Below are 26,717 nucleotides of genomic sequence, written 5' to 3' on the forward strand. Positions count from 1 at the left end.
TTGTACTCATTTAATCGCAAATGGTGTACTGTCTGTTTTTGGGCGAGGCGGGGACATCACACAGCATCCACACCAGCTGATTACCCAGTTTGGCGGGGCCGAAGGCTGCTCCCCCTAGACGAAATGAGCTGAGCCAGCCTGAGGCGACCCAGGGGGTTACAATAAAAATCACAAAAAGTAGAGGTCCCAGAACAGATCCTTGTGGGACACCGCTAGTCACAACCCTCCAATCTGAATGTACTCCCTCCACCATGACCCTCTGCTTTCTGCAGGCAAGTTAATTCTGAATCTACCTGGCCAAACTTCTCTGGGTCCCATGCCTTCTGACTTTCTGAATAAGCCTACCATGTGGAACCTTGTCAAATGCCTTACTAAAATCCATGTAGATCACATCCACTGCACTACCCTTATCTATATGCCTGGTCACCTTCTCAAAGAACTCTATCAGGCTTGTTATGCATGATCTGCCCTTCACAAAGCCATGCTGACTGTCCCTGATCAGACCATGATTCTCTAATTGCCCATAGATCCTATCTCTAAGAATCTTTCCCAACAGCTTTCCCACCACAGACGTAAGGCTCACTGGTCTGTAATTACCTGGACTATCCCTACTACCTTTTTTGAACAAAGGGACAATATTCACCTCCCTCCAATCCTCTGTTACCATTCCCATGGATAACGAGGACATAAAGATCCTAGCCAGAGGTTCAGCAATCTCTTCCCTTGCCTCGTGGAGCAGCCCGGGGAATATTCCATCAGACCCCGTGGACTTATCTGTCCTAATGTATCTTAACAACTCCAACACCTCCTCTCCCTTAATATCAACACGCTCCAGAACATCAACCTCACTCATATTGTCCTCACTGTCATCAAGTTCCCTCTCAGTGGTGAATACCGAAGAGAAGTATTCATTGAGGACCTTGCTCACTTCCACAGCCTCCAGGCACATCTTCCCACTTTTATCTCTAATCGGTCCTACCTTCACTCCTGTCATCCTTTCGTTCTTCACATAATTGAAGAATGCCTTGGGGTTTTCCTTCACCCTACTCGCCAAGGCCTTCTCATGCCCCTTTTTTGCTCTTCTCAGCCCCTTCTTAAGCTCCTTTCTTGCTACCCTATATTCCGCAATAGACCCATCTGATCCTTGCTTCCTAAACCTCATGTATGCTGCCTTCTTCCACCTGACTAGATTTTCCACTTCACTTGTCACCCATGGTTCCTTCACCCTACCATTCTTTATCTTCCTCATCGTGACAAATTTATCCCTAACATCCTGCAAGAGATCCTTAAACATCGACCACATGTCCATAGTACATTTCCCTGAAACTGTTATATGATATATTACACTTAAAGAAAGTAAGAGGAGATTAGAAATTATGTTTAAAACATTTGAAGAAAAACAACAAGAACAAATTTAATTTCATATTTGATTATTTTCTAGTCTTAAGCTTCTGCAGAGGCTTGCCATATGCCATAAGTGCATACTGGAAATAAGTGTTTTTCACATAAATTTTGACCTATTAACTTTATAGGTTCAGTCCATGTGCTATGAGAAGTTGAGATGTGATGTACTTGTCTTAATAGTGCCTCTTAAATTCTACATACTGGAATATCAATCAACGGAGATCCAACTCGTCTTTTCCAACTGGCTGTCTTTACCACTGAATATAAAGCTGATAAGCCTGCCAAGAAACCAAGTGCAATCTAAAGCAGAAGAAAATTGTTAAATATGCATGATAAATAAAATTACTGATTATATTTTTTCTGCTCATCATTCTCCTAATACTCTCTGATTTTGAGAGTTGATTAGTCCAGCTTGAGCACTCAGAACTTGGTATTTATAGAGGCACACAATCACAGGGAGATACATAATGGGAAAGTTCCTTCAGCCCATTGAGTCCATGTTAACTGCTAACCACCAACTTACTCTAATTCTACATTAATCCCGCATATTATTCTACCATTATTTTGATCAACTCCTACCAGATTTATCCTCCAACACTTGTCTACTGTATGTGCTAGAGACAAGTTACAGTGGCTAATTAACCTATCGGTCCAAACATCTTTGGCATGTGGGAGGAAATCGAACCACCTGCCCACATTGTCATAGCAGAAATGTGAAAAGAAGACAGCACCCATGGTCAAATTTGGACCCAGGTCTTTGTGCTGTGAGGCAACAACTCTATTAGCTGTGCCACTGTGCTGCTCCATATCTTTTAAATGGACATTAAAGTGGCTTCCTCCTTTCTCAAAGTGAAAAATCCTTTCAATTTAATTTCATCTCCCTGTCAATCAATTTAATACAAGTTGAAAGATACATAAGATAAACTTAAATTTGGAACATTGACTTATTGGTAAATTTAAATAGATCCTGCAAACATACTTTTCAATGCTTGACAAAATTAATTCCCATAAAACAAGAGAACTGTGTTGCATGATGAGGTATTGGACTCGAAATGCAGAATCCAGGTTCCATTTTAGAAACAGTATAGAAAATTGGACCCTCTCCTGATGATGATAATGTTCTAGAAATGTTTGTATTTTTACAATTTATTACACTTGACACATTCATATACATTTGCACCTAACTTTTTTAATGAGATACTTTTATTGGGAATTATGCCCAGCCAACAAAAAAAATTCACAAGATGTGTCTAACATTATGCGAAAATCACTTGAAATTATTTTGATAAGTAAAAATTAATATCACAAGAGGTGAGTTTAACACAAGTCTGATGCAAAAATGTACATATATGAGATTTAACAGACCCTTATGCTGTCATTTGTCCCTGGCACACAGATGAATGTGGTAGGATTAATCAGACCGTGAAGTCAAGGCTTATGACTAATCAGCATAGCTCCACAGATGGCCTGCAGCCCAGAGTGCTTAAGGAAGTAGCCCAAGAAATAGTGGATGCATTAGTGATAAGTTTTCAAAACTCCTTAGATTCTGGATTAGTTCCTGAGGATTGGAGGGTGGCTAATGTAACCCCACTTTTTAAAAAAGGAGGGAGAGAGAAACCGGGGAATTATAGACTGGTTAGTCTGACATCAGTGGTGGGGAAAATGCTAGAGTCAGTTATCAAGGATGTGATAACAGCACATTTGGAAAGAGGTGAAATCATCAGACAAAGTCAGCATGGATTTGTGAAAGGAAAATCATGTCTGATGAATCTTACAGAATTTTTTGAAGATGTAACTAGTAGAGTGGATAGGGGAGAGCCAGTGGATGTGGTAAATTTAGATTTTCAAAAGGCTTTTGACAAGGTCCCACACAGGAGAGTAGTGTGCAAACTTAAAGCACACGGCACTGGGGGTATGGTATTGATGTGGATAGAGAATTGGTTGGCAGACAGGAAGCAAAGAGTGGGAGTAAACGGGACCTTTTCAGAATGGCAGGCAGTGACTAGTAGGGTACCGCAAGGCTCAGTGCTGAGACCCCAGTTGTTTACAATATATATTAATGATTTAGACGAGGGAATTAAATGCAGCATCTCCAAGTTTGCAGATGACACGAAGCTGGGCGGCGGTGTTAGCTGTGAGGAGGATGCTAAAAGGATGCAGGGTGACTTGGATAGGTTAGGTGAGTGGGCAAATTCATGGCAGATACAATTTAATGTGGATAAATGTGAGGTTATCCACTTTGGTTGCAAGAACAGGAAAACAGATTATTATCTGAACGGTGGCTGATTAGGAAAAGGGGAGATGCAATGAGACCTGCGTGTCATTGTACACCAGTCATTGAAGGTGGGCATGCAGGTACAGCAGGCGGTGAAAAAGGCAAATGGTATGTTGGTATTCATAGCAAAAGGATTTGAGTACAGGAGCAGGGAGGTTCTATTGCGGTTGTACAAGGCTTTGGTGAGACCACACCTAGAATATTGTGTGCAGTTTTAATCCCCTAATCTGAGAAAAGACATTCTTGCCATAGAGGGAGTACAGAGAAGGTTCACCAGATTGATTCCTGGGATGGCAGGACTTTCATATGAAGAAAGACTGGATCGACTAGGCTTATACTCACTGGAATTTAGAAGATTGAGGGGGGATCTTATTGAAACGTATAAAATTCTAAAGGGATTGGAAAGGCTAGATGCAGGAAGATTGTTTCCGATGTTGGGGAAGTCCAGAACGAGGGGGTCACAGTTTAAGGATAATGGGGAAGCCTTTTAGGACCGAGATGAGGAAAAACTTCTTCACACAGAGAGTGGTGAATCTGTGGAATTCTCTACCACAGGAAACAGTTGAGGCTGGTTCATTGGCTGTATTTAAGAGGAAGTTAGATATGGTCCTTGTGGCTAAAGGGATCAGGGGGTATGGAGAGAAAGCAGGTACAGGGTTCTGAGTTGGATGATCAACCATGATCATACTGAATGGCGGTGCAGGCTTGAAGGGCCGAATGGCCTACTCTTGCACCTATTTTCTATGTTTCTATGTTTCCACAGCTATACTAGTGTAGCAGCATAATATTAGTTTTTCCACTATAACCACTATATGGGCAGCAATCAAGATAGACAAATTTATTTAAGAATATTTTACCTACTATTCAAAAAATGAAATGAAAAACAATAAACTATTCTGAAACTAGTTTTGAATGGGATAATGTATATCACTTCATCGAAAACAAAGTACCATTTGGAATTCAGTCTGATTATAATAAGCAGATTGAGCTGAAGTTGGACCAACATAAGCAAGATTAATTGATACATTTTAAATACTTAACATCAAACTTCCAGCAATTGATACAGATGATAAAAACTCAATTTGAGGTAAAGACAGACAATAATGACATTGGATGCCATGAAAAACAAAAAGTAGACAGTATGTTGTTTGAGTATAAATATTTTTAGAATAAATGACAGATTATTACCTTCGTATTTTGAAATGCTGTAGTCAAGTCCATTTGATATTCAACAGAAAAAGATATCTGTTAGGTATATGAAAAAAAAACAGCAAATAAAGCATTAGTTTGGTGCAATCAAATTAGTGACACTGATAATCTATCATAAATTTGAAACCCATTCTGTTTGGAACCCAGATACCTCAGCGTATTGGTTATTGGTTTGAGGTATAAGTTGGGGGTTCAGTGTATGAACTGAATTGTTGGCCAGATATGTGGCAGGAGCCAGGGTTAGATTTGAAGCACCAAGGGTAGGAACATGGGCAACTATGTGTCTGCAGCCAGTATCTGAAGTTCATGGATATTTCTTTCTCCCTTTAAATTCTTTGAATTCAGTGGAAAATGTATACCATAGCTAATATGTAAAACAAAAGTGAGTGAAATAAAAATGTGTTGGTACAACATCCAATAGTTTTAAAAATCTGCAAATCTGGCGTAACAAAGCCCTGAAGATGCCAGATTATCAGAGCTTGTGAGACTTTGTTATGCATATTCATTTGTAAAGACAGTTTCCCAATCTTCCAGAAAACTTTCTTTAATCTGTACAACTAGTTTGCTGTTCATTGTTGCTTATTTTAATATAATTTATCAATTTAAAAAGTTACATTTTTGTCTGAATTTGGAAGATTAAACCCAGTGTTTTCTGGTTGCTGCATATCATGAGCAATGAATAGTACAACTCACTAATTAGAGTGTGAAAGATTACGAGGAGATGGCAAGAGAATGAGGTTGAGAGGGATAATAAATCAGCCATGATGGAATAGTAGAAAAGATGTGATGGGCTGAATGGCCTAATTCTGCTTCTCTGTCTTATGGTTTTATTATCTAAGGATGCATGCAGTTTCATATAGAAATATTAAAGATTATATCAATGGTTCAGTCTTCAATCGACTTCATGACAAAATTAACATGATAATGAGTAAGGCCTATATTCATAATTGAATGTGTTTTATTCAAAAAGGGAATCATACTTACTGAAATAGTTTGTTGATCTGGATTTTGTATCTTCACATCTGTGTAAGAGATTGTTATAACAGGAGGAAAGATCTTTCCTTGTGGAGTATCGGGCATAAGAATTACACTGCAAAATCAATATGATAACACCAAAGCTTCCTCGAGCGTTCATTGATTTAAACACAAACTAAATAGTTTTAATAACCAAATTTTATTATTATAATTTTAATTGAACAAAATCCCTAATAAATTAGCTTACTCAAATGTTCCAGTGTTTGGTCAAGAACAATGTAAATACAACTATTTAGTATATCAACCATGTCCTCTAACGTAAGATTTCTCTTCTGATCTCTTAAGCTACATTTATCTTCTTTCCAATTCACATGTGCGTAAAATATCTTTGCTTGCAAACTTTTTATAACCAATTCATCAAGTCATTCAGAGCTAAGTGTCTTACAGAGTTCTGAGTTTTCCACTAGATGATGAAACACATTTTATTTTTCATGTCAAAATGGGTGGTTTCACAATTGTTGTATTATCCTCCACTTGCAAGATCCTCGTTATCCCATCTACTGATATCCTCCTCATGTCCTCTTCACACCTGAGCTTCCCTTATGTGTGTGTATCAGCAAATTCAACAACAGTTGTACTGTTGTCCTGTACCCAGCTAGAAGCTCGAGAAGAGTTTATTTGTCATATATTATAGGCCAGGAAAGCACTAGATCCTTTTTTCAACAACAGTGCCTCAATGCCTTCCTCTAAGTCATGTATCTAAACTGTAAATAGTTGAGGCCCAGGAACTCATCTCCATGCTACACACCTTGTTACATTTTGCCAATCAAAAGAAGGACCTATATACACCTTTTTTTTTGTTTCCTGATGGCCAGCTAATTTTACATCAACACCAGTATGTTTCCTCCAAAATAAGGAGTTTTTATTTTCTACAATGACCTTTGATACAGCACCTTATGCCTGGAAATCTGTATAGCACACCCACCAGTTTCCCCTTTATCCATGGTAAGTTATTTCTTCAAAGATTTTATTGCATTAACAGTATCATTAAATTATAGAATCATACAGCTTGGAAATGTGTCCATTGGCTCATCATATCCATTGTAAACTCTCAAGTACAGAACCTACCTATACTAAACCCATTTCCTGGCACTTGGTCCAAATCCTTTTGTGCTTTTGTTACCTTTTCAGGCAGTGCATTCCAGATTGCTGAAAATAATTTTCCTTGGCTCAGCTCTAACCTGTTATTCCTGAATTTAAACTAATGCCTGGTTTACGTATCTCTGTTATTAGTTTACCCTGCTATCCATCTTTTTCATGCACCTCATAATTTTGTATACTTGTCATATTCTTTTCTGTCAGTTGTTTTACATTCCACTTTTTTTTAAAACCAATTTCTGGCTTTAATTTCTTTAACCTTCTCCATCATGTATCTAGTTTGGAGTTGAAATATTTTCATCTTTGAGGTCCCTAATTATTCAAGTAAAATTTTTCCAAGCCTAGATTACATTTTACCTGGGCCAGACCAGATTTGGCTATTCTCCAATTACATTTTTTAAAACTTGAAATGGTCTATAATCTCTTTCAAAGCCATTTTAAGCATTACAATATTAGGGATACTGTTACCCAGACACTTCAACACTGATCAGTTGGAGAACTGACCTTGTTCCTTTTCCAGAACTAAGTCTAGCAATTATATTTTCCTTGTTATGTCAAACAAGTACAGGAAAATAAAGATATCTTGAAAACACTTCAGAAACTCCACTTACTCTTTGTTGTGCACAGGCCAGTACACCTCAGAAATTAGCATTCCTTCGTGAATTCTGTTTACATTTCTAACTGCTTTGGTAAAGCAGACAACATAATCAAATACCAACTCTTCTGGACATCTTTTCTGCGCACCCCACTCCCCACCTCTCACCATCCCATCAGCCAGAAGATACAAAATCCTGGAAACTTGTACTGCCAGGCTCAAGAACAGCTTCTATCCTTCTGTTATTAGACCATTTAGGCTATAGCTCATTATAGCCTTACACCTTATTGCCTATCTGAACTGCATTTTTTCTGTAACACTTCATCCTGCATTTTGTTATTGTTTTCCCTTGTATACAGTACTGTGCAGAAGTCTTACACACTATATATAGTGGGATGACCAGAAATGCTCACAGTACTCCAGGTTTAGTCTCACCAATGGCTCGTATATTCTCAACATTATATCGCAACTCCTGTACACAGTGAATTGACCAATGAAGGCAAGCATGCAACGTACCTTCTTCACCACCCTACCTACATGTATTGCCACTTTAAGGGAACCAAACACAAGTATCCTCAGGTCTCTCTGTTCTACAATATTTTTCAGTCCCATCATTTACTTTTTAAGTCTTACAATGGTTTCACTACATGAAAATGCAACACCTCATATTTGTTGAAGTTGATTTCCATCTGCCTTTCCTTATTTCATTTGCCTAGTTCATCTGTATTCTGATATAATCTTCGATGACCTTCTTCAGTGTCCAACGTACACCAATTTTGGTGTACGTGTTAATAATATTGTCATCCAAATCATTAATATAGCTGACAAACAGCATCAATCCCTGCTGATACCACTGGTCACAGATCTTCAATCTGAATATCAACCTTCCACAACCACATGTGAAGGCCTCTCCTTCACATGTTCTACCAGTCTGTTACCGCCAGTACAATCTTCTATGCAGTGGTGTGCTGGGGATGTGGCATCAACATGGATGATGCCAACAGGACCCCATGTAAAATCCTGACAATTCTAGACAATGTTTCTCACTGTCTGCATGCCACCTTGGCTGAACAGAGGAACACTTTTAGTAATAGACTAAGACAAATATGCTGCTCTAAAGAGCACAATATGAGGTCATTCTTACCCTTGGCCATTAGGCTCTATAATGAGTCAACCTACAGCAAGAGAAGTGATAACCCTCTCCTGTTAGAATTTTTTTTTAATTCTTTAAATTCTTTAAATTCCCTGGACCGGATGGCTTGCATCCTAGGGTCTTAAGGGAAGTGGCGGTCGGGATTGTGGATGCATTAGTGGTAATTTTTCAAAACTCGCTGGACTCGGCAATGGTCCCGGCAGTTTGGAAAAATGCTAATGTAACTCCTTTATTTAAAAAGGGCAATAGACAGAAGGCTGGGAATTATAGGCCAGTTAGCCTAACATCTGTGGTTGGCAAAATGTTGGAATCGATAATTAAGGAAACAGTAACAGGGCATTTGGATAAACATAGCTTAATAGGACAAAGTCAGCATGGTTTTACAAAAGGGAAGTCATGTTTGACAAATTTGTTGGAGTTCTTTGAGGACATAACATATAGGGTAGATAAAGGGGAACCAGTGGATGTGGTGTATTTGGACTTCCAAAAGGCATTTGACAAGGTGCCTCACCAAAGATTATTACTTAAAGTAAAAAATCATGGGATTGGGGGTAATATTCTGGCATGGGTGGAGGATTGGCTTTCTAACAGAAAACAGAGAGTTGGGATAAATGGTTTATTCTCAGACTGGCAGTTGGTGACTAGTGGTGTTCCACAGGGGTCAGTGTTGGGACCCCAACTCTTTACAATCTATATTAATTTGGAGAAAGGGACTAAGTGCAACGTATCGAAGTTTGCTGATGACACAAAGATGGGAGGGAGTGTAATGAGTGCGGAGGACATTGAAACCCTGCAGGGGGACATAGATAGGCTGAGTGATTGGGCAGACATTTGGCAGATGAAATATAATACTGACAAGTGTGAGGTCTTGCACTTTGGCAGGAAAAATAATAGAGCAAGTTATTATCTAAACGGAGAGAAACTGGAAAGTACTTCTGTGCAAAGGGATCTGGGGGGTCCTGGTGCAGGAAACACAAAAAGTTAGTATGCAAGTGCAGCAGGTGGTCAAGAAGGCCAATGGAATGCTGGCTTTTATTGCTAGGGGGATGGAGTATAAGAACAGGGAGGTCTTACTGCAGTTGTACCAGGTATTGGTGAGACCACACCTGGAGTACTGTGTGCAGTTCTAGTGTCCATATTTAAGAAAGGACATACTGGCTCTTGAGGCAGTGCAGAGAAGGTTCACTGGGTTAATTCCGGGGATGGGTGGGTTGATGTATGATGAGAGGTTGAGTAGATTGGGACTCTACTCATTGGAGTTCCGAAGAATGAGAGGCGATCTTATTGAAACATATAAGATTGTGAAGGGGCTTGATCGGGTGGATGCAGGGAAAATGTTCCCAATGATGGGTGAAACTAGGACTAGGGGGCATAATCTTAAAATAAGGGGATACCATTCCAGGACTGAGATGAGGAGAAATTTCTTCACTCAGAGGGTAGTGGGGCTTTGGAATTTACTGCCCCAAAGAGCTGTGGAAGCTACTACACTCAATAAATTCAAAACGGAGATAGACATTTTCCTGGATAAAAATGGCATTAGGGGATATGGCGAGTGAGCAGGTAAGTGGACATGAGGCTAGGTTTAGATCAGTCATGTGATCTCCTGGGCCAGTTTTCGATAGCCTGGATGGGTCGGAGAGGAATTTTCCAGATTTTTTCTCCTCAATTGGCAAATCGTCTTTTTTTTCCCCGGGTGATCACATGGGTTTGGGCGGGATGAATAATAAAATAAAATGGGTGGCATGGTGCCCTGTTGGTTGGCACTGTTGCCTTGTGGGATTCGGTGATAACTAGAGTTAAGATTGGATCAGCCATGATCTTGTTGAATGGCGGAGCAGGCTTAAGGGGCCGATTGGCCTACTCCTGCTCCTATCTCTTATGTTCTTATGTTATTTCTTACTTCTCTTCTAACATTTGCATATTTAGTACAGCACAGGCCCTTCAGCCCACAATGTTGTGCCAACCCTTAAACCCTGCCTCCCATTGATGCAAGTACAAGGCTGAAGATGAACCCAAGTGCAGGACACAGGCGCAGAGGCAGAGTCGGGAGATGTTCTTGATGTAGCGAGCGTGGCATCGGTATCCATGAGCGAGGCTAGACTTGCAGTCCTAAGAACCATGAAACAAGGTTACTCACACTGGAGTCAACCAACAAATTGTCAGTTCCTTGTTGGGATCACAGGGTTTTTATACTGCATTTGCTGTTGGAAAGCAGGTGTGTGTAGTTAGTGGAACCTGGGAATGATTGGAAACTAAATGAGGGGATTGAAGCCCAATTCCTGAGGTAAATAGCCAGGTGGGGGATTGCCAGAAGGGACCATGACACCCATATATCCCCCCACCTTGAATTCCTCCATATACCTGTCTCGTAGTCTCTTAAATTTCACTAGTGTATCTGTCTCCACCACTGACTCAGGCAGTACATTCTACGCACCAACTGCTCTCTGAGTAAAAAACCTTCCTCTAATATCCCCCTTGAACTTCTCACCCCTTAACTTAAAGCCATATCCTCTTGTACTGAGCAGTGGTGCCCTGGGGAAGAGGCACAGTACTTCCTTTATACTTTTTTTTTAGTGAGGTGCACATATGACATGCTGGCACAATGAGGTATAGCATTCACATAATTTTACACGTAACCCATAATGAATTATGTAAACAACAAAGAATGCTTGATTAAACAATATACTGCCAACAATATCACTTGAAAACCAAGCTTCCCTATACCTGTTATTTTTACCTTTTATTCTGACAGGCACATGCAATCTTTGTACTCTCAAACTTTCACTTTTGAAGGCCTCCCACTTATCAAGTATGCCCTTGCTAAAAAACAGGCTGTGCCAATCCACACTTGCCAGATCATCTCTGATACTGATGTGGTTTCTCGTGCCCCACAAATGACTAGGAGATGCAGAAGATTCTTCAAGAAGGGTTAAACTTTAATTTGCAAATCAAAGCTGAGACAGTCATTGAACTAGTCGCTGATTGCCCACCGATCCTTGGACATAGCATGTTTTATAGCAATCTCCTGGTTTAGTTGCATTAGCATATGCAATTGGTCTATAGTTGCGTACCACACGTACATCCACCAATATTGTTTCTACCCATTGACTGAATCATGTTCTAATCTACATCTCTTAGCTACCTCTCATTAACCCACCATTGTCTTCTACATTCTTAGAATTTCATTCTCCAGCAAATAGCAAGTTGCAACTTTTATACTCCAATATAATCCCCCTTTGAGACCCAGAGGGTTTTACACAGAGAAAGAAGACTAAGAGTCCGCGCACAAAAGCCCCAATAAACTCAAGCACTTATTCCCAAATCTCGGGTTAAACTGTAATTTTCTGCGCCAAGACCTCAAAGTATTTTCTCCCTGTTACCCTGGGCGGCTGAGCCAAAACCTGTTCCTCTGTACTTGAGACAGGGAAAAAGACTCAGAAGCCCTTACAATCTACTCCCACACTGTCGTTTTGCTCTTGTTCATTCTACAGGTGTTGTAGGCTGTAACGATACATTTTTGGTGTTTCTTTCTCCACTAAACTTGCTTCAGTAATTGCCACGAGCAATCGGAAATTGTTTGGTTGCAGCACGCACTACGAGAGATTTGAGACAAGGAAGAAAACAGCACAGCACAAGCGCACAGCTCAACAATACAATACTGACAGTTATTGCCATTTTAGTCAGCCATGCTCCCCATCCTCCGAGTCTACTTTCTAACCAGTCAAATAACTGGTGTCCGAACCCTGCATTCTGTGCGCATACCTCGCACTGTGACAAGACAAAGCCCACTGAAGCCTGTAAATAAGGTGACCGAAAACCATCCTTCTTTCTCACTTCCCCCCTTGCACAATGGTCAATCCCATGCACTTCTGAAATCAGAATTGTCAGTAGAGGGGTGGGCACTACCAACAAACCGTCTTCCATGCTCCATAAGCCTTTCAGGTTCTACTTGGCCCCCCTTCATCTCCACATTGTCTGTTCTGCCAAAGTTGCCTTACCTTGTATTTCAATTAGGTCCTCTACCACTGGTTCTGGAGCTAGGCTTACCTGGGGGGCAATGACAGCTGATGTACATCCAGACGCTTTTCTGGCTGTCTCGTCCGCAGCTTGATTTCCCTTTGTTATTACATCATTTCCCTTGTTATGTGCCTGGCATTTTACTATAGCCAATGCTTTAGGTTTTATTATGGCTTTTATTAAGTCTAGAATTCGCTGACAATGTTGTATGGGATCTCCATTACTTTTTTAAAACCTCTCTGCTTCCACACTGCCCCGAACAAATGGCATACTCCATGAGCATATGCTGAATCAGTATAGATGTCTACTTTCTCACCTTCCATCATTTCACACGCAGCTATCAGGGCTTTGATTTCCGCTAGTTGGGCAGAACACGGTTGGGGACAGGACTCCATCCTAATAATCTTATAGCTTGACTGATCCTGCTGCACTACTGAGAACCCTGCATGATTTCCATCATAGTCCCTATAACAAGAGCCATCTACAAACAGAACCTTTTTATCTGCATCCTCTAGTGGTTCTGACCGTAAATCTGCTCTCAATTTGGCAAATGCCATCGTCTTCCCTACACAATCATGGGGTTCTCCTTCATAGCCCAAAGGGACACAATCGGCTATATTACTGGTAGTGCATCTCTGTATAGTTATATTTGGAAATGTCAATAGCATCTGATACGCTGCTATCCTGGCTGGCGTCAGCACAAATTTCCCTCTTTCCAGCAATTCTGCTACTTTGTGGTGTGTGTACAGAGTCACAGGATAGCCCAGGGTTACAGATGATGCCTTTCCATATGCATTGTACAGCACCGCCAATCCCTGATAACAGAGTGGATACCCCTGAGCCACCTCATCTAGTCTTGTACTGTAGTATGCTATCGGCTGCTTTGCTTTTCCTGTGCCTGTCTCTTGTGTTAGAACCGCTGTGACATAACCCTCCTGTCGGTTAGATACATACAAATGAAAAACCTTCTCGTAGTCAGGTGAAGCTAATGCTGGTGCTGACTGCAATTCCTGCTTAATAGTATTGAAAGCTATTTCCACCTCTCCATTCCACTGTAAGCCGTTCTTCAAATTTGTATGTCCTGCTTCTTTCATTATCTTTCTCAAAGGTGCCACAATCTCAGCATATTCTCCTATCCAATCTGAGCTGTACCCTGCCATTCCCAAAAACGTCATCATCTGCCCTACAGTCTGGGGTTTGGGGGCCTTAGTTATTGCCTCAATCTGATCTGGTGCTATCGCCTTCACTCCCTTGGATATTACCCTGCCTAAGTATTCCACTTGCTGCATGCAAAATTGCATTTTCTTATTGGATACTTTATGTCCTTCGTGTGCCAGCTTCTCTAACAGAGTTACCTTCTCTTTCTTCCTGTCCGTGTCTGTACACCTGTGGCAGGGACTCCTCATGATCCTTACTTGTGCTTGATTCCCTTCTCTCTTGTGTTTCTCCAAGACTCTAATCTCCTATCTTTTTTCCACTTCCTCTTGAATGCCTCATCTCTTCCTGCCCTGATGAGCCACTTTCTTTTCTAGTCTGTTTATTTCTATGGTATAACCGATACTCCTCATACTCCTTTTCCTCTCTCAAGTATTTCATCCGTTCAATCTCTTCTTTCATTTCTCTTTGCCTGTTCCACCTTTATCCCTTCTGCCTGTATCTCCTTCCATATCGCCACTTTTTCCTTCTCATATTGTTTTTTTCCCTCCTCATTATCCCAAACTTGTACTTCTCCCTGCATGTTTACTGTTCCCATCAGCAGGGGGCACTGCTTAGGGGTTCCTTCCTCATTATAGGGAGGGGGCCTTACTGTTTCTTTCGCATCCGGGTACAGAGCTGAAGCCAGTTTCTTACTGTACCTTCCTCTCTCTCTAACAGGCTGTTTCTCCAGCACCTTAGTGTCTTCCTCGCTTGTAATCAATATTCTACCTGTCCTCCTCAGCCTTTCTCCCTCCATTCTGAAGAGTTTTAGCACTTCCATTTCTCGTTCTCTTTTTTGCTCTCTTTTCTTAGATTTATCTTTTGGTTTGTAATTTTTAATTAGTGCCTCCATTTCTTTGCACAAGCTTACATCAAACGTTCCTTCTCTTGGCCATTTTGTGACCAGGTTTTTGGTTCTTTTTTCCCTTTTTTGTGAAGTTTTTGTGATCTCATTTTTATTTATCGGGAATTTTTTGCTCAGAATCTCTACTGCCGTTCCTTTGCCTGTCATGTTGTTTTCTCTTTTTAAGGTATTTCAGAGATTCACAGTTCATTTACTGGATAATATTATTTACTCTAATTCTATGCCTAGTCTATTGTCTATCTACCAGCGCTTTAAACTATATATTGGACTGTCCTTGTTTCCTATTCTGTTCTGCCCATACAGACCTCTATTCAGAGTGGTACCCACAGAACTTGCTCTTTGCACCTCGGCTATTCAGACCCTTATCTCTTAAGGCGGTATCCACGAGGACTTTCTCTATTTTCCTTTCCCTGCCCGTTCAGACCTTCGTTTCATACAAAGCGGTATCCACAGGGATTTTCTCCATCTTCCCTTTCCCTGCCCGTTCAGACCTTCGTTCCGTATGAAGCGGTATCCACAGGGACTTACCAACACCACGTGGAATTTTTCTTAACTTAACTTTTTATTAACTTATTTGTATTTACCCTCACTGCAGTGTTCTTGATCAATCCTCTGAGCCTCCTGTTAACCCCCAATTCTACCAGATTCTTTGGACCGGAGAGACACTTCAGCAGTGGTTCCACACTTCTGAGACTCCAAGACCTCCCCAAAGCCAATAGAATTCTTACCTTTTGTTTGGGTGCACCCTTAATACTGTTAGCCTTGTGGGGGTCCCTAGAGGACTGGGAAGCATCCCTGATCTGCCGTTTCCTTTCCACGGGTCTCTTTTCGGTTCTGCCGCGGTCGCCAATTTTGTCATGGTTTCTCGTGCCCCACAAATGACTAGGAGATGCAGAAGATTCTTCAAGAAGGGTTAAACTTTAATTTGCAAATCAAAGCTGAGACAGTCATTGAGCTAGTCACTGATTGCCCACCGATCCTTGGACATAGCATGTTTTATAGCAATCTCCTGGTTTAGTTGCATTAGCATATGCAATCGGTCTATAGTTGCGTACCACACGTACATCCGCCACTATTGTTTCTACCCATTGACTTAATCATGTTCTAGTCTACATCTCTTAGCTACCTCTCATTAACCCACCATTGTCTTCTACATTCTTAGAATTTCATTCTCTAGCAAATAGCAAGTTGCAACTTTTATACTCCAATAATACCATCACAATTGGCCTTTCTCCAATTTAGAATCTCAACCCACAGGACCAACCTATCTTTTTGCATATTTACTTTGAAATTATTGGAATTGTGATCACTGGATGCAAAGTGTTCCCCTACATAAACTTCTGTCACCTGACCTATCTCAGTCCCTAATAGCAGATCCAGCATCACATGGTCTCTTGTTGTGACAGAATTCTACATACTGATGAAGGAAACATCCTTAAACACATTTGACAAACTCTATCCCACCTAATCCTTTTACAGCATGAGAGTCCCAGTCAATACATTGGAAGTTAAAATCACCTGCTATAGCAACCTTACGTTTCTTGCAGCATTCTGTGATCTCTCTACAAATTTGTTCCTCTAAATACCGTGGGCTAATAAGTAGTCTGTAATTTTGCTGTATTAACATGGTCATACCTCTCTTATTTTTTATTTCAGCCCATAATACCTCACTAGACAAGTTCTCCAGTTTGTCCTGATGGAGCACTGCTGCGACATTTTCCCTGACGAGTAATATCACCTCCTCCTTTAATCCCTCCCACTCTGTCATGTCTAAAACAACGGAACCCTGGAATATTGAGCTGCACGTCCTACCTTTCCTGTAACTAAGTTCATGCCCTGAATTCATCTGCCTTTCCTACGATACTTCTTTCATTGAAATATACGCATCTCAAGACACTAGTTGCAACATGCCCAATATTCTGATTTCCAATTTTGTCTGAGTCTTACCAAAATGTGTCACCACAACCTTTCCATTAACTGTTCTGGCACTCTGGTTCCCATCTCCCTACAACTTAAGCTTAAATCCCACTCTGCAGCATTAGCAAACCTTTCTATTAGGATATTAGTTCCCCTCCAGTTCATGTACAAGCTGTGTCTTCTGTATAGGTCCCACCTTCCCTTTGATTCTGGTGTTCAGCTACTCCAGAGCCTGTCTGACACTGGACTGAGGTGGAACGTGCACCACTACCTGGATGATGGCAAAAAAACTCCCTCGGCAGATAAAATGGATGACACTTGGCTCCTAGATGCTGCAGGTCAGGTGAGTAGGACTGAGTCAGAACCTCCATGTATGTGCACCATGATGAGTTAATCATAAAGCATACTCCACTTCCTCTGAAAATTGAGCTGTTCTGTCTTTGTGAAGAATAGTGAATCCATCGGGCTACAGCGATGCATCCAAAATGGCAGGGGATAGCCTTGTTTCCATGAAGTAAAGAACACAGCACACCCTGATGTCCCTCTGGTACTGCAATCTTGCTCTGTGATCTTCAATTTTATTTTCCCAAGACTGTACATTTGCCAGCAGGGTGGTCAGGAATGGAGTTCTAAAGCCTTTGAGTTTGAATCATACCTGCAGACTAGCTTAGCTTCCATTTTCTTAAAAGTGAACTGCACTCGCAACCCAAATCTGCCATCTACCGATATCCAGAGTCTGCTGATATCACTAGACTTGAGCATTAATAGAATTTTGAGCATCTTAATATATTGTTGCTTACTGAAGTACATATGGCTCGGTCTGTGGATTTCAGCTGTAGTAGTCCTAACTGGGAATATTTGATGATTCCCATTAGAGCGGCACACAGAGACACCACTTAATGGCGTCATATTGAAGACCATCCTTTACTTCCTCAAGATGCTAAAGAAATTTGGTATGTTTTCATCGAAATTTACCAATTTTTATTGAAAGCATCCTACCTGGTGTGGTGACAGCTCTGCCCAAGACTGCAAGAAACAGCAGAGAGTGGTGGTCACAGCTCAGCACATCACGGAAACCAGCCTCCACTCCCTGGATCTGTCTGCACTTCTCAATGTATCAGTAAAGCAGCCAGTATAATCCAAAACAACACCCAGAAGACACAAAAGCCTGAAAGCACTTCACACCAGGCTCAAAGGTAGTTTTAACACTGCTGTTATAAGTATATTGAATGGTTCCTTAGGATGTTAAGATGGACTCTTGACCTCATGATCTACACTGTTGATACTGCACCTTATTGTCTACCCACATTGTACTTTTTCTGTAACTGTTGCACTCTATTCTTCAATCTGTTATTGTTTTACCTTGTATACCTTGATATACGATATAATTTGTTCTGTTTTACCAGTATGCAAATCAAGCTTTTTGCTGTACCTCAGTACATTTGACAAGAATAAACTAATTCCACTTCCAATCAACAATTTGTTCAGTTCACTTCTAATGGTATTTCTTGTGAAAATCAACAATGCAGAACAGATGTGCCTTTTTGTTATTTGATTATTGATCTTGATGCCGAAAATATTTGTGTAAAGCTGAAAGCTACCATTGTGTAAAAATATCAGCCCCAAAGTAAAAAATCAATACATACAGGCATTGAACTGTTACTCTAGCACTGTTTGACTGTGTTGCAGACCAGCAGCAGGTCACACACATCAGTGCCGAGAAACAGGATTCCAACTGGGGGTACTAAAAAGGGCTGTATTCACTGTTACTGTCAAAAGAGATCTACCAAAAGAAACTGCAAAACAAATTTGCACCCAGAAATGTGCTAAATAGAGAGTTCACTCAATTCAGTCGCTATCAGTATTGTCAATCTGAGGGTGTGTCAGCAGTTAAAGTTAGACTCACCACGGTAGCTGGAAGGAAATAACACATTTTATAGTTGACAATGAGGAGAGAGACTCAGCGAGGGAGTCAACTTCAACATTCAGTCAAAGGAAATATGCAAGATCTGGTCAATAAGTATCTGGAGGGCAGACCTGTCTGCCAAGGGACTTGAAGAACTGCAAGGGCCACCATAAGAAGAACCTGGCAATATTTGTCTGTTACAGGCATTGCAATCCATACACAATGCAGCAATGTGAAAAGATATACTGGGTGTTATGCCTGTAGTTTGGAAATCCTCAGCATAAAGCATAGCTTTTCATAAAAGTTTGAATTACTCATGAGTGGCTACTCATCAAGAAATGCAAAGACATTATAAGCAAGTTAGGTAATTAAACACTTATTCATATGATGATTAGTCCAAATAAACTTGAAAGCAGGATATAAGTGATTTTATGCATTATTTAGGCTCCACTGCTAAATTATTAGTGCACTATATTGGCAGAAATAATTGCAGAATGGTGTGGAATGCTTGGCTTACACTCGGGAGTATGGTTTTGCAGGGCCATTATGGCTATCCCTGTATCAGGGAGCTACTCCTAGCCTGTGTTAATACTGCTTCCTTCTGCACAGCGAGGAAAGAATTTTTCTGTTTCCGTGTCAAAGTTCTCTTACCTGATTCTTAAGTGGCTAGCAACTCTAATCACTCTTGGCTGGCTATCTATGTTCCTTTCACGACCACTTAGAGTATCCACCAAGAAAATACGCCTGGTTAAATACCAACTATTTATCATGTCATCTGTGATTCAATAAAAATGAATTAAAAGTTCAACTTGAAATTCAGTTCAAAATCAAACATGAATTGTTCAGCATTCCTGTCATATCCATTAAACCCCCAATAATTTGGCATCCAATTGTTAATGACTTAGGCTTGTTCACTGGTATAAAATATGAGGCAGGAATCCTGATTGTGGAACAATTGCACAGTTGGAGCTAGAGCTGGGTCTAGAGCATCAAGATTAGAGATATGGATTGGTTTGCAGCCAAAGCAAATTTCCTGCTTCACCAGGTTGACTAGAAAAATTATTATACCATTGTGTAACATGTAAAAAACGTAAAATAAAATGGGCAATGAAAATAACATTCAGTAGTCTGGAAAATCCGCTGGTGCCACACTATTAAAGCCTTAAGAGAGACGATAATTGAAATTTTACTATGTTGGGAATAACTATCAGGAAATTGTGAAAATGCACGCCATGATTTTCAGGCTATTAAAATTAACCTTCGTAATATCACAGCCTAGAGTTTCTGCAATGTCCCAGCAAACATTCACAATAGATACTAAGAGTACTAACATAGGAAATCCCATGCAGAAGCTTTTCTTTTCATGTTCAATGTGTTATAAATTGTCCGGTTTTACACAAGTGCTTTTTTTCCAATTAATTTTACTTCAATTCCTTTTGTTTGTTTTTTTTCAACTGAACCAAAGGCTGCAGTTCTGAAATCTCTGCTATTGCATTATTCAATAGCTAAAGAGGATCTGGCATTATCCAGTATAGATCTCATCTCAATTTTTGTTACTTTTTGTAGGAAATGCCATGATTTTGGTGAACTCTTCCTATGATGCCTTGATTGACATTAAAAATTCTTGTGATCTTCTCTTATACTGTTGTAGTTTTACTTCTGACATTGTTGGACTGGCTTCTATGACTGGCTTCACAGTTATACCTGTAATGAACATCAAATCCAGCAAACATATATCAAGTAGGGATGATGTCTAAAGGATGTTCAATTTGCTAATATAATTTTGTTACAAATAGTTCTTTAAAAATAGGGCTTCTCTAAAGTTAAACATGAATATGGAATATGAGGTTCTACTCTCTCCCTTTATTCAAAATAAATAATTTGGAAGTCAAGAACATATAGATCTGACCACTGCCATTCATGCTTAATTTAACTTATAACAAAGGTAATAAATGATGAAAGGCCATTGAACAGTTGCTATCTGAGTATTGACACCATTTTCTGTTTTTACTTGTAATAAATATGTCCAAGGTTTGTAGTCACAAGTATAATGGATTACACATAAAAGCAAATAAGATTGATACCTTTTGGGCCAAACATTATGTCACAGTCCAGTCTGTGGATTCATCATTCCAGTTACTTCCTTTTTCCTCTTTTCCGTTGGGTGCCTTGACTAAGGCACCTGATCTTCATTTTGTACCGGCAAAATAAATGCTCCGGGTTACAGTGGTTTTTGCTGGACTGTTACCAGACGTTCATCACCGGCATCCAGTCAACAGAAGTGAGTCATCTCACCGTAGCCACTGCGACTATGCTCATGCCAGGACCGCCGAGATTTGTGGACTCTAGTTGCTTCGGTGCCTGTGGCTGCTGAGCGAATTTAGTCGTATTCGTGTCCAGCTGAGTTGCCGGCTGTTTTGCCACTGCTCCAAGTAAGATACGAATTCTGTTGTTTTCGAAGCCAGCTAAAGACTTGCTGGCAGTTTGCTGCTACTCTGAGCAAAGATACGTATGGACTGTCGTTGTGTGCTTTTTCTCTCCTCATTGTCCAAGTCCTCTCCAGCTGAGTAGGTCCGGCCATTTGCTGCTACTCCAAGATGGGTATTCTGTCTCTTCGTTGCCCAAGTCCAAGCTCGTGGTCTGAGTCCAAGTCCAAGTCAAGATCCAAGTTCCGAGTCCAAGCCAAGGTCAAGGTTCCCAGACCAAGCCAAGGTCCAGGTTCCCAGACCAAGCCAAGGTCCAGGTTCCGAGTCCAAGCCGAGGTCCAGGTTCCGAGTCCAAGCCGAGGTCCAGGTTCCGAGTCCAAGCCGAGGTCCAGGTTCCGAGTCCAAGCCGAGGTCCAGGTTCCGAGTCCAAGCCGAGGTCCAGGTTCCGAGTCCAAGCCAAGGTCCAGGTTCCGAGTCCAAGCCGAGGTCCAGGTTCCGAGTCCAAGCTGAGTCGAGTTCAGGTTCCGAGTCCAAGCCAAGGTCCAGGTTCCGAGTCCAAGCCAAGGTCAAGGTTCCCAGACCAAGCCGAGGTCCAGGTTCCGAGTCCAAGCCGAGTCGAGTCCAGGTTCCTAGTCCAAGTTGAGTCTGAGTCCAGGTTCCTAGTCCAAGTCGAGTCTGAGTCCAGGTTTCTAGTCCAAATTGAGTCTGAGTCCAGGTTCCTAGTCCAAATTGAGTCTGAGTCCAGGTTCCGAATCCAAGTTGTGTATGAGTCCAGGTTCCCAGTCCAAGCCGAGGTCCAGGTTCCGAGTCCAAGTTGAGTCTGAGTCCAGGTTCCTAGTCCAAGTTGAGTCTGAGTACAGGTTCCTAGTCCAAGTCGAGTCCAAGGCAAGTTCAAGTCCACGTTCCTTGTCCAAGTCCTAGTCCAGGTTTTATCAGTTTGTTATCCAACGTTTACATCCATGTTGACATTTTGTCCTTGCTCCCTGGCCATCCTAGTAACTATCAATAAACCCAGTTCTGTTTATACTACCTCTGTGTTGGTATCCTGCAGTTGGGTCAGCTCCCATCGCCCCCTTGTAACACATTATCGTCCAATCCCAGAAATAAATATAAATTGAGTAATTTGGTAAATGATGGAATAGTCTTTTCCTTCTTATTTCATTGCAATGGTAAATTATGTGAAATTGGAATTTAGGAAATGTATAAAGATTTATAAGCTAAAACCATTTTAGGAGTTGCCTAGGTTTAACTTCTGTTCATAGTTATATGGCCATACACTCCACTGAAGCTCATACGAAATTAAACATGATCAAATAACACACAAATAAATGTAATCATGATCACACTTTGAGATTATTTGCAGTTAAAGTTTAAATTAAATAAAACAACTCAGTCATTACATAATATAAAGGAAGAGCAAAACAGATTAAAATCAAGAGAAAGCTCTATTTCAATAGAAGTTTTTAGAACACCTATTGTTAAAATAACATTTGAAAAAATGTTTTTAATTTACTTTGCTGTTCTGTTAAAAGCTGCGTATAATTGAGAGAGTATTTCCACCAAAAATCCAATGATACTTTCCTTGGGATAGATTTGCGGTATGTAGCTAGCTTAATCAGAGGAATCTGCAGAATAAACATGAGTAATTCAACAGAACACTATGCCTACCTCGATTTACGAATTTTCCATTATATTGAAGATTTAAATTACGAACTGCGATAGCTCTTAGTTTATCCTCACCATCCTCCCCTTTGTAAAGTAGGTAAATGTCATAAAAGTAAGTTTCACCATATGTGGATAAAAGTTTCGAAACAGGAAGTGTACACTGTCCAAAAATTAAAATATATAAATTAAAACTGGTTACAGTACCTATATATTTTTTGAAGGCAAATAATTGACACATGTTACACTTGAACTTCCTTAACACCATCCAGTTTAGGTGCTTTATTTCGCAGTGTAAAATTTAACATGTTTTTATCAGTTTGATTATTTATTCCCAATTTGCCCAGAGTTTTATTATTCCTCTTGCAAAACACCACCCTCCAATGTTTTAATGTCTCATTATGCTTAACACTGTGACTGGAATTCTTCAATGACCTACTTGCAATCTTACCTCCTCTTGTTGTCATGTACAGCTGTTCATGAAGATCTGTATTATTTTAGAACATGTTAAGCTCCACCATCTTTATGTATCTCAGTTTCTCATTTTTAAATTTATCTGCAGTCTTCCAGCTTTTAATTTCTCCTATTTCCTCTAGATCACATCATTACTTTATATTTTTCAGCATTTCTATCTTTTTTTTTCCAAAAACTTTCTTTTTTTCAACATGTCTATCTTTCTGTTTCTGTGTTCCTCACCTAACATTCATCAATAACCTCCTAAGTGTTCTCAGTGGCTGCTAATGTTGAATGAGTGATCTTTAGGGGGTGGGTTTTCAAGTTCAAGTTCAATTGTCATTCAACCATACATGAACACCCATTAATACAGCCAAATGAAACAGTGTTACTCCAGAGCTAAAGTACAAAACACACTACCCACAGTTTTGCATAGCACATAAGACACAAGTAAAATACAGTCACACAAAAAAAAAGTCCAAGTCCCTGAATCCATTAATGTTGCAGTTAAATACATCTTGTCTTCTGTTGAAAGAACAAGAAGTGGCAAATGAAATACAATGTGGGAAAGTGTATGGTCATGCACTTTGGTGGAAGAAATAAATGGGCAAACTATTATTTAGATGGGGAGAAAATTCAAACTGCAGAGATGCAAAGCGACTTGGGAGTCCTTGTGCAAGATACCCTAAAGGTTAACCTGCAGGTTCAGTCGGTTGTGAGAAGGTGAATGCAGTGTTGGCATTCATTTCTAGAGTATTGCAATGAACGACTGAAGGTGAACACAAGTGCAGGACACAGACACGTAGGTGGCATTAACAGAAGTGTGTTTATTCATAGTTGCAAGGAAGGCCGAAGAACAAGGATTAGATGCTTATGTGGTTGTGAATGTTGGACAACAAACCAGAGGAGCCTGGACCCGGACTTGGACTTGGACACAGAGCCGGGACTTGGACTCGGACACGGAGCCTGGACCTGACCCTGGACACGGAGCCTGGACTTGGGAATTAGAATAGTGGCAAACGGCCTGTAATACTCAGCTGGACATGAGACAGTAAAACCAAACACTCAACAGACAATTTGTATCTTGTCTCAGAGTTGTGGTAAAATGGCCTGCAATACTCAGTTGGACACATAAAGACAAAATCCAGCAATGACAGACAACTCGTATCTTGGCTTGGAGTTGTGGTAAAATGGCCTGCAATCCTCTGCTGGACATGAGACGACAAAACCCAGCTACGACAGAAAACTCGTATCTTGGCTCGGAGTGGCAGCAAGCGGCCAGCAATTCTCAGCTGGACACGAAAATGACAGAATTCCCAAAGCAATTTAGGGTTCACTATTCTCAGCAGTCAGGAATGTGCATTGCTGCACTGGCTGAGGTGACAGTTCAGCCCCGAGTAGTTGTAAACTGGAGATTTTATGTTCATGGTTCGGATCAGAATCAGGTGCCTTAATCAAGGAGCCCGGTAAAACTTGTGGAAAAGAAAATTAACAGAAATGAGGAGTTAATGAACCAGACTGTGACATAGAAATATAGAATATAAGAGCAGGGATGTGATGTTGAGGCTCTATAAGGCACTCGTGAGACCACATTTGGAGTATTGTGTGCAGTTTTGGGCTCCTTATTTTAGAAAGGATATACTGATATTGGAGAGGGTTCAGAGAAGATTCAGGAGGATGATTCCAGGAATGAAAGGGTTACGGTACGAGGAACATCTGCCAGCTCTTGAGCTGTATTTCCTGGAGTTCAGGAGAATGAGGGGCATCTCATAGAAACATTATGAAAAGGCCTGAACAGATTAGATATGGCAAAGTTATTTCTCATGGTAGGGGATTCTAGGACAAGAGGGCATGACTTCAGGATTGAAGGACATCCTTTTAGAACTGAGATGCGGAGAAATTAGTTTAGTGAAGGGGTGGTAAATTTGTGGAATTTGTTGCCACAAGCATTTGTGGAGGCCAAGTCATTAGGTGTATTTAAGGCAGAGATAGATAGGTTCTTGATTACCCAGGGCATCAAAGGGTATGGGATGAAAGTAGGGGGGAAGACTGGAAGAATTGGATCAGCCCATGATGGAATGGCGATATAGACTCGATGGTCCGAATAGCCTGCTTCTGGTTTAACAGTGGAGGGCAGCACTGACTCCACCATTTACGTTGCACCACACTGCACCCAGTAGTCCAGCAGAGAGCACCGACTCTCGCCTCTCTCCAGGGTGGCTGCAAACAGGTGACACCATGGCTTGAGCCACAGTCCTCACTACGACTGAGACCGAGCAGCTCCCCTGCAGTCCACCCCTACCATTCGCCGACGAACAGTGAATTGGGCTTGCAGAATTCCACATCAACCATATTCAACGGGGTCTAACGTTGACAAGAAAAGCAACTAAGATGATCACTCGCTGTAAGACTGCGCATGGCCTTAGTGCACCAACATCTCTCTAACGCAGGCAGCAGCATGATCCACACAAAGTCCAGCTTCTTTAGTTTCTATGCCAATTAGCAACTCACTGACAGGGTAGACCTGCAGTACTTTAAGTTCTTAGTGTACAGCAAGGTCCTGTGACTGTAAAAGTATGTTTTTTAAAAATACTTTTGGTTGGCCCCATAGAAGCCATTGTGTCCGAGCACACCACCGTCTTATCGGAAGTGCAGTTTGTGCTCAGGGCTAAAGGCAATAAGCACCCCTAAGACTTTAATAAGATAATTATTAAGATAACTTAGTAATTATCTTAATTAGTAAGATAATTTAGAAAGTTCACAAAAAAATAAAAGTGAGTAAAAACCCAACGCCTTGACATTGTGTTGCTGACTATACCTCAAGGAATGGCTGTGACATCATCAAGTATTCAATGTCATGGGGGCGGTGGATGCTGTGTGTATTTTACTGACTGAAAAGGGGTGAAAAATGCTGTTTACAGTTTTATGAATAATTTATTCAACTAATCAAGTATATAAATTTTAAATAGTTCAAACAGGATGCAAAAGCAAATTTTAAAATTTTATTTATTTATTTAGAGACCGAGCGGATTAAGACATTCCGGCCCTTTGAGCTGCACCGCTCTGCAACCCCTGACAATCTCAGTTTAACTCTAACCTAATTACAGGACAATTTACAATGACCAATTAACCTATCTGGTATATCTTTGAACCGCAGCAGCAAACTGGAGTTTCTGGGGAAAACCCAAAAATCCCCCGGGAGGACGTACAGAGATTGCTTACAGATGATGCTGGAATTGAACTCAGAACTCCCAATGCCTGAGCTGTAATAACATTGCACTAACCATTATGCTCCCGTACAACCCAATAAAAATAAATAAATGTTAATCATGAAGATATTACTTACTGTCAATGCTAACATTTATTGCCCATCCCTAAATGACCCTTGTTACGTACCCCGTAACTGGGTCACTTACCAGCAAAGATAGAGAGGTCCGTTGAAGTCTGATGGTACTATTTTTAACAGAATTTATTGATAAAGAGACACAAAAATAAGATCAATGCA

The 26,717-nt window shown here is 40.7% G+C and overlaps 1 protein-coding gene across 1 annotated transcript in view; it reads right to left on the reverse strand.

The window, feature by feature from the left end:
* tmem67 (transmembrane protein 67) overlaps positions 1-26,717 on the reverse strand; it is a 145,966-nt gene that overhangs the window by 78,086 nt on the left and 41,163 nt on the right. The window contains exons 11-15 of the mRNA XM_059978620.1: positions 22,766-22,922; positions 19,323-19,446; positions 5,873-5,978; positions 4,868-4,924; positions 1,606-1,704 (exon numbers count right to left, since the gene is read on the reverse strand). Of these exons, the coding sequence (XP_059834603.1) occupies positions 1,606-1,704; positions 4,868-4,924; positions 5,873-5,978; positions 19,323-19,446; positions 22,766-22,922 (543 nt within the window). The remainder of the gene's footprint in view (positions 1-1,605; positions 1,705-4,867; positions 4,925-5,872; positions 5,979-19,322; positions 19,447-22,765; positions 22,923-26,717) is intronic.

This window comes from Hypanus sabinus, chromosome 1 (assembly GCF_030144855.1).
Source record: "Hypanus sabinus isolate sHypSab1 chromosome 1, sHypSab1.hap1, whole genome shotgun sequence".
NCBI classification, from domain to species: Eukaryota; Metazoa; Chordata; class Chondrichthyes; order Myliobatiformes; family Dasyatidae; genus Hypanus; species Hypanus sabinus.